The 15,003-nt window shown below is 41.3% G+C and overlaps 1 protein-coding gene across 2 annotated transcripts in view; it reads left to right on the forward strand.

Moving 5' to 3' along the window:
* The window catches only part of PCSK5 (proprotein convertase subtilisin/kexin type 5), a 408,183-nt gene that overhangs the window by 113,481 nt on the left and 279,699 nt on the right, over positions 1–15,003 (forward strand). For both annotated transcript variants that reach the window (XM_028146315.2, XM_008142067.3), the window contains exons 4-5: positions 5,318–5,461; positions 11,342–11,418. In XM_028146315.2, the coding sequence (XP_028002116.2) occupies positions 5,318–5,461; positions 11,342–11,418 (221 nt within the window). The remainder of the gene's footprint in view (positions 1–5,317; positions 5,462–11,341; positions 11,419–15,003) is intronic.

Here is a 15,003-nt window from a genome sequence, read left to right on the forward strand (position 1 = left end):
TCATTGGAACTATTCAAACAGAAATTTGGCTATTTCCTAAAAACTGAGTTGCAATGAATGGAATAAGGGAAAATTTGAAGGTCTCTAAAGTCTTATCCAAGTGTATTTCATTTTATCACTTTAATGCACAGACCATTGAAATTTCTGTTATTTGATTCCCCCCTCCCCCCCCCCCGTGCTATATTATTTGACATCCACTCCTTATCTACTCCTCATCTCAATATGCATCTATCTCCCAACCCCCACCCCAGCCCAGCCTTTTCTGTTTCAACTTTTAACAGATGAGTTTCCATAGCTCTATGGTCTGGTGTTTGGCTGTTGGCCAGCTGCTTGAACTATGAAAGGTTGCATACGCTCATTAAGTCTCTCTCTCTTTTTTTTAATTAACTTTTGGGGGTTACACTGGTTAATAACACTGTAAACAGGTATAAAACCTTATAATATGGCTTCCGGTGCCCACCACCTGCAAAAAGCAACAAATGAACAAACAAAACCAACAAGGAAAAAAATAAAAACAAAATTTCTTTATCTGTTAAAAGGAGATAAAAAGATGATAAAAGTGCCTCTGTCAAATAGTAGTTCTGAGTCTTAAATGAAGCTAGTCCATGTAAAGCTATTAGTACAATGCTTGGCCATGGTAAGGATCTAGTAGATGTCAATTATATTTCCACTTAAGGGAGAATCAGTTTTACTTTTTTCAAAATCTTAGAACTCTTGGACTCCAAATTTTACAAGTACATATACACTTTACTAAGTTGACTGGCTTGTTTCTGGATCTGTCTATAAAACTGATTTTTTATGTATTTAAGTCTGCTTTCTTATTAACACTGTATGGTCAGAGATGCAGCCTTATGAGCTCCTGTATTAATGACAATGAACAACAGATGTTTTCAGTGTTAGCAGGCTATTGGCAGCATGTAAGTTGCTCAGAACTTGGAGAAATTTAAAGAGAATGACATTAAAGTCTACCCCCCCTCCCCAACGACACACGCCTGTAGGAAGAAAATGATGGTGAAAATATAACAAAGGTGTTTATTTTGGGTATAAACTGTTCTTTCATTGAGCAAACACTGTGATATGCTGATGAAGACACAGGAGAAGTGGACACACCCAGAGTGGTTTATAAGCAGAATAGCTCATAACCGTGGTGTGGAAAAGGCCCTTTCTAAAACTCACAGAACAGTCTCTCTATAATTTCATTCCTAAAAGGAATACAAGCTTTTATGGATAAGGATGTGGGAGACCTAGGTGGTATCCATTGTTTCTGCAGATCTTTTCCGTTTTGTGTTGTTTCTCAATAGTTAGTCATCTCTGCACACACTATCATTGAAATACAGTACGTTATTCAGAACTGAAGGTGCATACTCTTACTATAAATATTTACCTTGCATATGCTGTGTACAAATGTGCTTTTTATCAGCGTCAAAGATGTGGTAAGTTTCTGACTGGCCCCTTCTGTGAATACTAGTCTATGTGGTAACACAATTCCAGAAACTAGTCTTTAGTCCCAGCGCTGGCAGGTCTTCTCAACATGGTTGACTGTGTATGAGCAAATACACAGTCAAGGGTTTTGCTATTGTACAGATTCCTGTCACATACATAGAGCACAGTTTAAAAACCATTCAATCAGGCAGTTAAGGAAATGATTAACGCATTCCCCTCTTTGGTCAGTGTTGTCTGGCATCAATATTTGCCATAGTCTTTGCTCTTTGGATAACTTTGGTATACGAAACAACTATATTGAAAACAAGTTTGGAAGCCTAGACCACTTGGAATATGTATTTACAATCTAAGGTTCATTGTCAGGATTTAGGGTTCTGATCTAAGCATCTTCTGACCTTATTACTCTTTTTGCAAGGAACACCTCAGGCTCTGAGTATTTTTTCACCCTTTGACCTTTTGGCTACTCAACATAATAGATGATCCAAGTGAAAGTATCAGTTGAATAGTTCCCTTCCTTCTCCTTCCACCTATACCATGTTGGTGGGTGAAAATAAAAATGAAAAGGTGGTATAAGTATTTAATAGTAAAGTCAGATTCAACAGAAGCAGAAATGGAAGAAAGAAACCTAATTGTTCCACTTTTAACACACGTGTTTTCCATAGACTGCTGGTTTTCTTCAGTTTTCATAATTACAATTTCAGGCAGCATCCCTCCTTCCAGAACGGTTATCCCATTTGTGGGTTACCCATTTCCTGTGCATTTCCTTCCTCCAGCCCACCTCTTGGCCACATTAACATTACTGCCTGTCAGAAACGATAGCACAGGTGGCCAGAGCAGGTTTGGGAGAAGAAAAAAATGAAATGGAAACCTGTCAAGGTTGCTTTGTGTTAAATTAAAGCATTTGGCAGGAGAGGCCCAAACTCACTCTCGGCCAGAGTGAGACATTTGAAAAACATAGGCGTTTGGATATTTTTACTATTTCTTTCATGATCATTTCTGTTAACCAAGCACTAGTTGGCTAGGTTTCTCTGATGAGGTCGGAGCAGTTGTGAACTTGGACATAAAGTTGAGGATATGCTCACATTTTGGGGCATATCAATGCCAACATTTACTGAAAATGTAATCAATCAGCTAGTATTTACTGAAATCCTAGTTAGACTTAATTTAATGCATAGTCTTCTAAGGGCTTACAATCAAGACAAAATCCACACATAATATTCAATAGTCAACAACAGTTCAGTAGAATTCAATGAGTAGGGGTTGTATGTGTAGAATAGAGTGCATGTGTGTGTGTGTGTTCCTAAGTTCAGGGAAGAGATGAAATAGATGAATAGGCTGAAGAACATGAGAGACAGCTTTATGAGAGGGGGTACTCCTAAGCTGTGCCCCCAAAACTGGGGAGAGGTAGGGGGAGTGGGATTTGGATCAGTATAGTAGTAGTAGTAGTAGTAGTGGTGGGGGGAGGGGAGGGAAGGTAAGAGGGGAAGGGAGAGATAGAAGCCTTGAGTACCAGACCGAAGTCAAGGTGAGAAAACGGTGCAAATGTTCATAAAATATATGAGCCCCTGTTTTCTAGATATTATCTGTAGTAAAAAATGGGTACACCCTTTGTTAGAATGAATCCTTGAAACTACTCAAATGTGTTTATAATATTCAACAAAAGGCTATCTCATTTGGAGAATAAATTAATAAATTCATGTCGGGGAGCATTGGAGATTATCTGTTGCTAGTTAGCAGTTGATTTTGAAGGATGAAGTTTGAAAAGAGATGAGCTTCCATTTACGTTGTACTTCAGATGAAAGCAGAGTCGTGACTACAAAGCCCTGGAAGATCTGACCTCGCTTTGCCTTCTGATTTGCCCATGCCATTCTGTCCCTCCTTCGCTTAAGCTTTGGCAATACCCCACCTTCTTTCTCTTTCTTCATTGTGCTAATTTGTTTCCCACCATTTGGTCATTGCATTTGCTGTGTCCTCTACCAAGACACTGGTCTCCAGGCCCTTGGGCAGACCAGTTCTCATCAGTTGTCTCAGCTTACATTTCATTTTCTGAGTCTTGGGGCTTTTTTTGACCATCCCACCTAAGTGGTATACTCACACCCCTCAGCATTCACTAACCTATCATCCTGTTTAATTCCTTTAAAGCTTAAGGAATGCTCTGCATGGTCTTGTTTATTACCTGTGCTATCCCTTTAGAAGGGATCATTAGGAGAGGGACCTCATCTGCCTTGTTCACTGCTGAGCCCAGAATGTAGTAGTTGCTCAATAAAGTAGGTGTTCAATGAATCAGTGGCAGTCCAGTCTCCCTTATGCTTAGCACATACAAAGCTTATGTCCTGAAGTACTGAACTGTTTTAAAGCAGGAATAAAATAGAGAATAGTGAAAGACGGGGGGGGGGGGGGGGGGGGGCTTGTGTTGCTATGGCATTATGTTACAGTACATCTCTTTTGCTTTGTTCCTCTATGGAGTCTTCAGAAGCTGAAAACCAACACCGCTCAGAGGGATATTTCAAAGAGATGAGCTTTGAAGGAATAATTATGTGGGTTGGACTAATGCTAGTAAATTACATCCGGAAGAGCTGCTGATTAATTGTGTGTATGTTGTAGCCATTGGGGAATGAAATCATGACACATGATGAGCTAATTCTCGATGTTTCTACAGCCTGCCCCTTGAAGCCCACACACACGCGTTTTCCTGTGTATGTCATGTTTCTTCACTTTGCACTGTTCTTCTCTTCCTCCTCAAAGTAGTGCTGCCCTGGCTGATGTGGCTCAGTTGGAACATCATCCTATACACCGAAGGGTCTCGGGTTTTATTCCCAGTCAGGGCACATGTCCAGGTTGTGGGTTCAATCCCCATTCAGGGTGTGTATGGGAGGCAACCAATCCATGTTCTCTTTCACGTTGATGTTTCTCTCCCTCTCCCCCTCCCCCTCCCTCTCTGCTTCCCTCTCCCCCTCCCCCTCCTCTTTCTCCCTCTCCCTCTCCCCTTCCTCTTCTCCCTCTCTAAAATCCATAAAAATGTATCCTCAGGTAAGGATTAAAAAAAAAAAACAACCACCAAAGTAGTGCTGAATGAGTGTCTAACCACTACAAACTATGGTACAATAGTCATTGTTAACTTATTGAAAGAAGATTTTAAAAACTGTTCTCTTTTTTTTTTTCTTGTTCATGGGTTTCTCACAGTAGCACACTTTTGGCGGACACTGTACCAAAGCTGCCTGAGATGGTCCTCATTCATAGCTGGGTTGGCTTTAGGTGGTTGGAATTATAAAGTACATGTCCTTCAGCTACCTAGTGTGGATTTATAAATGAACTAGTATGGTGCCTTTTGTGTGTCATTAATTTATGCTGACAATAAATGGTACATCCATTATTCTGCTGTTGAAATAGACTTCATTATGTTTTTCCAAAGGATCAATGGTATGAGAACAAGTTACTAGTAGAGCTGGTGGAAGAGATTTCATTTACCTTTCCCACTTCTATCCTTCCTGCCTTCCCCTATTATCATGCTAGAGATCCATGTTTCTACCCTAACAGGCAATCCCCAAAATTTCTGTTAAAATTTTTAAAATTTATCTTTATTGTTGAAAGTATTATAGATGTCCCCTTTTTTCCCTCCCATTAACCCCCTCCACCCCGCTCCTCCCCTCTCCAGGCCTTCACCTCACTATTACCTGTGTCCTTGGGTTATGCATACAGCATATACTGGTATATTCTTTGGTTAATCTCTTCCTGTCCCTACTCCCCACCTTCCCTTGGATTTGTCAGTCTGTTCCATGCTTCCAGGTTGCATTATCTTAGCAAGCAGGTAATTCTCCCCTCTCCGTACTATTTAGTAATCTGCAATGTCCCATTCTCCCTCTTCCTCCGTTAGCACTGCAGTGACAACACGCACCCCTGCCAATCGGACATGAACATTGAAGGAGCCTGGAAGAGAGGCTACACGGGAAAGAACGTTGTGGTGACCATCCTGGACGACGGCATTGAGAGGACGCATCCGGATCTGATGCAGAACTATGTGAGTGCTTGCTGCGGTCGGGGCGCCTTGCCTCCTTGGAAGCAAGGGAGCTCGTGGTAGGATTATCAAAGAGGGGGAAACGACTGAAAACATGCAGCAACCAGATCCAGTGGTCTGTGTACTGCTCCTGTCTTGTAAGAGACGCACTCTCAGAGGCCAGGACCCATGAGATAACACTTTCAACTCCCGCGTGCCTTTGATGTTCTGACAACAAACAGCAGGTGATAAGGGAGCAGGGACCCCACCACTAACACCACCTGCTCCAACAACAGCCGCTCTTCTCAACTCCTCCACACAACCAGGAACTGCTGTTTCTTTTATGGAGACAAGTGTACTTGGAACTTTTCTCAAGTTATTCTGTTGGTCTATTTCTCACCTTTTTTAAAGGACAGTAATGATCAGCCGACCGGTATTCCTTAGGGATCAATGAATTCTCTTTCTTAAGAAGGCACCACAATTCCAGGACTCAGACCGAACATAAGATGAGCTCAAGGTCATAGAACAAGTGAAAGTGCTGAAACTTGGTACTTTCATTGAAAGCTCATGATCTTGATACCCAGTGCCCACGTAGGGAGTACGGGGGAGAAGAGAGGGGTACCCTGTTCCAGGACACTGGGATCTTTTGCTCCAGGGGCCTTCAGGGCCCCTCTACCACCATGATAGTCACTGCCTGGGAATGTGCCAATGGCCCCCTGTCTTCTGCTCTCCAGAATTATCCCTTCCTGGGCTTCTCCGCCCTGAGTTTGGTGAAAAATGCCATCATTATCTGCTAATGTGCCATTCTTTGTCTGCTCTAAATTCCGACTTCCTGACACCTTGGTATTCTCCCTAAAATATTTCTTGTGTTACTCAAGTGCCTGCAATGACTCCCTGTTATCTGCAAATAACAACTCTGATTCTTGACACGGCTTCACAGAAACTCCTGGTGGGTCTCACTCACACCCATGCCTCCTGACTTCTGCTCTAACTTCTTTCCTGTTGACAACTGTTTCCACCCAGAAACACCGATATCACTATATACCCACTTCAAAGTCAATCACTTTCATGCTTCTCATGAAACCATTGGGGTAGAATTGGCCATATATTCTCTTCAATGTTTCTCATTTGTTCAATCTCATTTATTTAATGGCACTTAACTTCTCTTAAATTAATTTTCCTTTTGTCACTCAAACCTGAAAACCCTCCATTTTATGTTTGCAAATAAAGTACTTCCAAGTCACTTCCTTGGCACATCAGAAACTACTACTGTCTCCAGCAGTCACCCTAGATTCTGACCAATGAGAACCTTCCTTAACACAGAATACCCAGTATCACCTCACACTTTCATCAACTTCAATTACGTTTCCTCCCAATATTCTGCCTCCCTGTCCTTTTTAAAAAAAATTCAGCTGGTGCCCTGGCCAGTGTGGTCAATTGGTTGGAGCGTTGGCCCATACACCAAAAGGTGGTGGGTTCGATTTCCAGTCAGGGCACATACCCAGGTTGCGAATTCGATCGCTGGTTGGGGCGCATTCAGGAGGCAACCGGTTGATATTTCTCACATCAATATTTTTCTCTTTTCTCTAAAATAAATTTAATAAAAGGCATATCCTCAGATGAGGATAAAAAAAATTCAGCTAAGAAACTTCACAAATTAATTTTTGTAATGAAATCCTGAAACAAGTTTCCCCAAATTAGATGATTTTCCCTAAGGTGAGAGAGAGAGAGAGAGAGAGAGAGAGAGGAGAGAGAGAGAGAGAGAGAGAGAGGGAGGGAGGGAGGGAGGGAGGGAGGGAGGGAGGGAGAAGAAGGAATTGGAAATTCATTTAGTTATCGTTTGAGCAAAACACTTGAGTGGTTGCTCTCACCCTGCCTCCAAGCACACTCAGATAAACTTGTCTCTTCACAGCATAGACTTTTAAAGCTAAAAAGGAACTTCAGTTCAGTCTCCTCATTTGGTAGGCTAGGAAATGAGGCCTGAAGCCTAAAATGAGTTAACCCAGACTGTAGATAGAACAGAACTGTGGCTATGGATCTCCTAGCAAATACGTGTTTCTTGTCATATCCAGTGCTATTTTTATGGTATACTAGAGGCCTGGCGCACGAAATTCATGTGCAGGTACAGTCCCTAGGTCTGGCTTGCGATCAGGGCCATCTTCCCCAGCTGCCCCCAGCTAGCCCCGCCCCCCACCGCCACCCACTCTTGGTTCCCCATTCACCATCTGGTGATCGGTGCTTGACAGCCGGGGGAAGGGACCGAGAGGTTGGCTGTTCCCGCCCGCTCTCCAGCCCCGCCCCCACAGCAGGTGGCCAACAGGTGATTGAAGCCTGCTGGCCAGGGAAAGGGACCAAGAGGTGGTCAGTGCCTCATACTGACTGGTCCAGCGGTCGTTCTGCCATTAGGGTCAATTTGCATATTACCCTTTTATTATATAGGATTCCTGCTCTCTGCTGCATTGGAATGTATCTGACAAAGTACAAACAGCTTTAACCTAATTGTGATTGCATTCTTTACTATTTTTATTTTTCCCCTTGAAAGAAAATTCCAGAATTTATCTGTGTAATTAGCAGTACTAGCACCTTCTCAGTTCTAATGTCAGAGCTATGATGAGAAAAGCACAATGGGTGGGGTGTTGGATGGCCTGGGTTCAAGTCTTGGTTCCACAGGCAGTTGGTTTCATGCCTGTGGAACCAGGTTACTTAACCTCTCTGGCCAGGTTGTTTAGCCTGTCTTGGCCTCTGTTTCCTTCTAAGTAAAATTAGTAAGTTACACTAGCTATACTCCTTCATGCTCTATGACCACTGAGCAGGGCTACATGGCCCCCTTTATCCAGGAAGCAGGGACTTGGCACCTTTATATGTAATGCATATATTTTGCTTAATTCCCCCAAACATTTCAGAGTCTATGTACCATAAGTTATTTTTAGAAACAGAGCCTTTGATAAGATAGAAAACAAAGATAAATTTACGTTCACTAAAACCAAAATCAGGAATTAACAAAAAGCATCAGAAAATTCAAAGGATCCTAAATTAGTTCTATCTAGAGTGATATAAATTTGCTTCAGAGGTATTTTTGCCTCATTTTGAACCTTGGCATATAATAAAACTTCGTTGGTTCTTTTTTTTTTTTAATTAATTTCTTTATTGATTAAGGTATCACATATTTGTCCTCATCCCTCCATTCCCATCCCACACCCCTCCCCACGCATGCCCCCACCCCCCTGTTGACCTTAACCACTGGTTAGGCTCATATGCATGCACACAAGGTTGATCTCTCCCCTTTACTCCCACCCTCCCCTACCCTCCCTCTTAGGCCCGACAGTCTGATCCATGCCTCCTTGATTCTGGGTCTGTTCTTGTTCATCAGTCTATGTTGTTCATTATTTCCCCTAGATGAGTGAGATCATGTGCTATTAGAAATACACTTATAAGAACCGAAAATGAGACAAGCAATAATGGTTATGCTGACAGGCAAATGAAACAGTCTGTAGTGAGTTTCTTTCTGGGCCAACAGTTCTTTTGAGACCCACTTTCAATGTCAGACAGTTCCTTATGTGTACATGTCAGCAATGACATTTCATTTCTGGATGGTGGACAAATGGTGGTAATGCAGGTTCGACTCTCTCTGGTTTGGTCCTGGGCAACCTGCAGTGACACACAGCTACTGACTGCTAGTATGGCAAGGTGACGTCAGCATCTTCCATCTCTGGACTGCTTCTCTTCTGTCTTCATGGCTGGAGTAGTCCTGTCGATTCCTCTCTGTTGCTGGAATCCACATGGTCTCGGAGTTGTTTACTGAACATATACAAACATATTCTCGACCAAAAGTTAATAAAGGAATCTTTTCTATAAATTTGACTTGGGATCCTATTTCATTTTTTGCCCAAATGATTTTCCTCTGGCTTGTTTTGACACCTTCTGTGTTTTTCATGGGTGTCTTGCTTTTAGCCTTACAATTAATTCTCTAAAGTATTAATTTTCTAGATGTAATTACTTACAGGATATTTTTCCTTACATGATATTCTTCTACTATCCCCCTCTTTTTTGATTTAAATATTAGGAGGCTTTTGAAATTTTTATAATGTAGTCTTGATGGCTTTTAAATTTTAATTTTTTGCACTTTAATATTACTGTTTTAGGTTCATTACATGGTGCGCAATTTTATCATGAGATGAACTACCAATAAAAATTTTAGTTAACACTTTAGGAACACCTTTATGTCCAGTACAATTAATTTTTCTAGCATATTCGCTTGTTTCAACTAGCCAATTTAAATTTGCCTGAAAACTTGACTACTATTTTACTGTCAAATTTGTTAACAACAATCTTATTTTACACTGTAAATATTAGTGGAAAGGATTATTTGCCTTCTTGAGTAGGTCCTGAGCATTCCTGGTGGTAGGCTGGATTTAGATATCATAAACCCACTTCCCCATACCATGGGTATAAGACAACTCAAACAATTCTTGTTGGAGTGAGAGGGCAGCTGCTGTCGGCCAAGTCTCTGTCGGTCACCTGGGTCCTGATCTGAGCTGGGCATGGGAAGCATGAAGCAGCCATGGGGGCAGGAGACCTCCCTCAGAAGGGGCTAAGGTTCAGGCCCCTGCAATGTTGGGGGGGGGGGTGAGGGGCTGTGCCCCACCTCTGTTGATCCCCAAATTCTCTCCTGATGGCCCCTCTGCGACTGTGCCTGTCTTAGGTTGTTCCTTCCTTGAGGAATCTTACCCGTCTCTGGCTAAACAGCCATCCTCCGGGGCCAAGCAGGGTGACGTGAGGTTCAATTTTGTCTCCTTGGTAGCCTATGCCCCCGTGGCCTCCATGTCCAGCACTTGCCTTGGGATCACCTCGCCTGCTGACGGGGCCCCAGCACTGATCACATATCTTGGGGAACCCGGGTTTCTTCTCCAGGGAGGGCTCAGTTCGCCCCACTAGGTGAGAGACAGATCCATGGCACCAGTCATCACGAGACTTCAACCTCGACATGAACAGAGAGCTCATGCAACAGCTGTGAGCAATTGAATTGTGAGAAGAGGGTCCCTCTTGGCCTAAAGGGCAAGAGGGACCAATATAGAATGCTCAGGTGCCTTCCCAGGAGGCCCTCTAAACAATGAAAGGGATTAAATCCTTACATGTCCTTTTTAAATTGCTGCCAGACATTCAAAGAATTAGTTTGTAAGTTTGCTTGGGATAATTGTATATTATGCTGTTGTAATTCTAAAATATCAAGAGATGTGTTACGTTTGTCTCCAAGCACCAAACAGATGATTTTTTTTTTATCCCCAACTTTGTTGGTTCTTTTGATTGGGTTACAAGGCCATTGGATTTTAGTAAAAAGTTTGAATTATAGATTCTTTTATAGTAGATAAAACATCTGAAACCAGACAAATATTGCTTAATAGAGATCCTAAAATAACCTGATATAGTAAATTTTTAATACTGACTTTTAATTGACCTGCCAATTATTTGTGAATGATTTTTATCTTAAAAAGTGTTTGAATTATGGTAAGGGATTTGACATTCAAGAAATGAAGATAGAGAGTCCATGGGGAATAAACCCCTTTGCTTCTAGGTGGTCTAGGAGTACTTCACAGAAAAGGTGGTAATTGAGGACATATTGGAAGAAATTGGGTAAGAGGCCAGTTCTTGGTCTAAGAGGAAAAGTGCTGGCAAGAATCGACCAGACACATCTTTGGTCTGTGAAGAGTATTTCTTCTCTCTAAGGGTGGAAAAAGACGACACTGATTATTACTGAACAAGGCATCCTGACACTATCGAACCATGAATGTATTATTTAATCTAATTACTCTCTTGCAGAAATGTGTTTAAGAATGCATGAGCCTGCAGGTTAATGGCTAATTAATGACCATCTGTCTCCTTTCTCTCTCTCCTCTGTGGCCATAGGATGCTCTGGCCAGTTGTGACGTGAATGGGAATGACTTGGACCCAATGCCTCGTTATGATGCAAGCAACGAGAACAAGTAAGGCCCAAGGGAAGGCTGACTGGCGTGTGACTGGCAGGGAGCCTTGCTCTTTGCTTTTGCTGAGAGAAACACTTTACTTGGGACTCCTTGGTAACAGATGATCCCGAACTTGCTCCAGGATAAACAAGTGTCTTTCCACGGAAGCTTCTGGGTAATAAAAGGGAGAGGTCCACATAGTAAGAATCATTGCAGAGAGAAAGAGAGAGAACACTATAGAATGATTCAATTTCCAGATTTTGAGAGGAGAGCTGGGGAATATTAATAATTATCGTTCAAGTGGCAATTGACCCTGTGACCTGTTTGTCTAGGAATGGGGTGCTAAAGGGAGAGGCAAAGAAAGTATCTCCCAAAAGAGCTGCTTTACTCTCTTAAGTTCAGCAAACTTGATTGAATACTGTGCTTGAGGACTCTTTCCTCTCCTCTTCCTGTCGTGATGGCGTTTTCCACTAATAGACTTACACACTTAGAAGGTTTGCCATGTGTGGAACACATTACATTTCTTATCTCCACAGTCAAGAGCTTTAGAAACCCATTTAGCCACAGTTACACTTTCCAGTTAGTACAGTCGTTTTTATGAAAGCAAATGAAAATGCACATCTCTTTGATAAGGTAGGATATCTTAACATTCTTCAGAAAGTAAATGGAAATGGTATTTGTTGCTTACGATGATATGGGTTTTTTAAAGGCTCTAGTTATTTCTAATCTCTAGATCACATTAACTTTTTTCCTTTTACTGCAAAGCTCCTCCAGCATAATACTGTGATTCAGATGCTATCATTGGAATTCTTATTTACATATTTTAGTTTGGGTTTTGCAGAAGTTTCAAAGAGAGGTGTTGTGCCCATTTGTTATGTACTGTTTCCAGCCTGTGTTTTTCCTTAGGGAAAAATTTCTCAGCAAGGATTATTTGATTAAGTCAATAAGTTTAGATAAAACTATCTGACCTAGATTATTGTGACTGTACATGGGTTTTTTTTCTCTCTCTCTCTTTACCATCTACCAAAAGAGTTACTTTGGAAAATATGCTGATTGTTAATATTAAAAACTGAGTTAATATTATAGATCACATTTAGTGGTGAAAGCATTAATATGTAAATTGATGTAGAAAGAATTTTCTAGAACTTTCTAAAGAGAAAGGGAACTAAACTAAACTGGGTAAGTTTCCTTTCAGACCTGATCATTGCTGTCTAGATTACATTGTTTGAAGTTGTGGTGAATTTCACACAAAGGATTATAATTTGAGATCCTGAGCTACTGCATTTAACCTAATGTGCAAGTTAGAAGGAAACACGAAAGAAGAAACTTGAAGCTTCAATAAAGTCATCGCTAATAAATATCAATCTATTCTGCTATAATGCAATATATGCATTCCTAAAAATGCTTGCACTCTGCAAGATCTAAAACCACAGCGTAATAAGCAAATGGAGTTGGAGCTCAGCACTCAAAAACTTCATCAGTGATACACACAAAAATGATTCAAAACAATCCCCATTTTATCCATGTAAAGTGGTTAAGAAATATATAAAACTACAATCACTGTAGCCTTTATCTGCATAAAGACCTGAAGTTCGCTGGTGGACATGTGTGCCCATTAGATCGATTCCTACTCACGTGCCTGCCACGCTGTGTGCAAAAGTCGAAGATTAAGAGGAAAAAAGAAAGACGAACATTTCTACAAAGGACAGAGACTAGAGAGGACAGTCATAAAGTAGGCTTGGAGGAAAGGGGGACAATGAAGCAGAGTGAGGTACACCATCAGTACAGCCTTCGGGAGCCTGGCAGCTACAAGGTATTATGAAACGGAAGGAGGGTGATCGGAAATCATGGGAAGTAGCAGCCTGACTATGGACACGTGTGGACACCGGGCTCCTGCGGGGTGTAGCTCTGGGTAGTGTACTCTGCGTTGTTCAGGGCTTAGTGCCACTGGGTGTGTTTTCTACGTCTGCCTGGAGTTTCTGGGGCAAAATTGTGAATCAACAAATGCAAATTTCACATATGTTCAACTCATTCTCTAATGTATCAGTCATTGTTGATTGATTGCTTAGATATATCAATCAAAACATTTGTATTTTAAAAACAAAACAAATAAACATTTGTGTTGTCAAGGCAAGCAGTGTAGCAGAACTGACCGTACTATATCCTTTAGCTAAATTTATCCCATCACCATTTATGTAGAGAAAAGAGAAACAGGAAAGTCTAGAATCATGTTAATACCCAAAGTGTCGAGGGACAAGAGGGTCTCTTGGTAGACAATGAAAACATATTGTGCCCTGTAGTCAGTTCTCTCTGAATCTACATGTACTGAGTTTTGCATTGAAACCGTCTGTGGTGATAGTGACTGTTCTTCAAGGAGCGGGGGTGGGAGCCGGTGGTCCTGACCTGTGACTAACATCGCTGACCACAAAGTCTGTATGTAAAGATAATTCTCTCAGTATTGGCTGTGATGGCTCTTTACAGTCTGCCTTTTAAAAACTGTATTCTTTGTGAGGATTCCTTTTCAACTTGGCCACTCCCCAAGACCTTTGTTTTAAGAAGAATCACAGCCATTCTGCTCACTCTGGGGTATTCTGGTGTGTCCTGTTTTGACCCATTCTAAGCACCGTCCATGGCCCATTGAATGTAGTGTGAATCTGATTATTAGGGGATATGGGAATTGGTCCAGATGTGTGCTTAGGTTTGTAGTCTCGAGAGAGAAATGTGGCATTTTCCATGGTGCAACGCCAGCACTGCCTACCTCTATTTTATGAAAGTCAGCGGTCACCTGGGCTATCAGATGTCCCTTTATCTCCTCTCATAGTGCTGCCTGATTTTTATTTATTTATTTTTTGCCAACCATAAGCATGTAGTCATGCATTTAAGGTTACAATTAAAATATCTTCTCTGTTCATTACACTATAACTATAGATGTGATTGATGAATCTGCCTGTAAGCATAGATCCATAGACAGATAGTTCTGTTTGAATACAGGTCACTTGGTCAGGAAATAAGAGTGGGTTTGCAGTCTAGAAGAGTTGACTTGCCTTGGTTCTTCTTGATTAAATTTATAGTCTTTGGACCTAACTACTCTGAACTTTAGTACTTTTTTTTTTTTAATCTCTAAAATGGGCATAATACTTCCAGAGTAGCAATGAAGTATGTAAAGCACCAAGCATACTGCTGACTATATAACAGGTGCTAGATAATTATAGCTTTTATTATAATTATATGTTTTATTTCTTTATCCAGTTCTTGGTAAATAATGGGTTAAAATTATAATTACCTCAACATAAATATGCATATGGGCGTTTAAAATTTAAACTATGACTTGGAGGTCTTCATTTCCAAGGTTAGGGGTTTAGTTAGGTCTTTCTGGTCCTTTAGGGTCTGGGAGCTATGAATCATTCCGTCTATAATAAGTCTGCTTTTCATTAATTCCATTTCCCCATCTCCCTCGGGGATCAGGAGTCCTTGAATTTGATGCAAGATAGTCAAGGGGAGGAATTTCTAAACCTTAGAACGAGGAAGTTGAGGAATTTGCTATGCAAGTGCCTCCTCATTGTGTGGTCTGACCAGTAGGCTTCAGAGCATATTTGAAATTATTTC

Source organism: Eptesicus fuscus, chromosome 15, assembly GCF_027574615.1.
Source record: "Eptesicus fuscus isolate TK198812 chromosome 15, DD_ASM_mEF_20220401, whole genome shotgun sequence".
In the NCBI taxonomy this organism is placed as follows: Eukaryota; Metazoa; Chordata; class Mammalia; order Chiroptera; family Vespertilionidae; genus Eptesicus; species Eptesicus fuscus.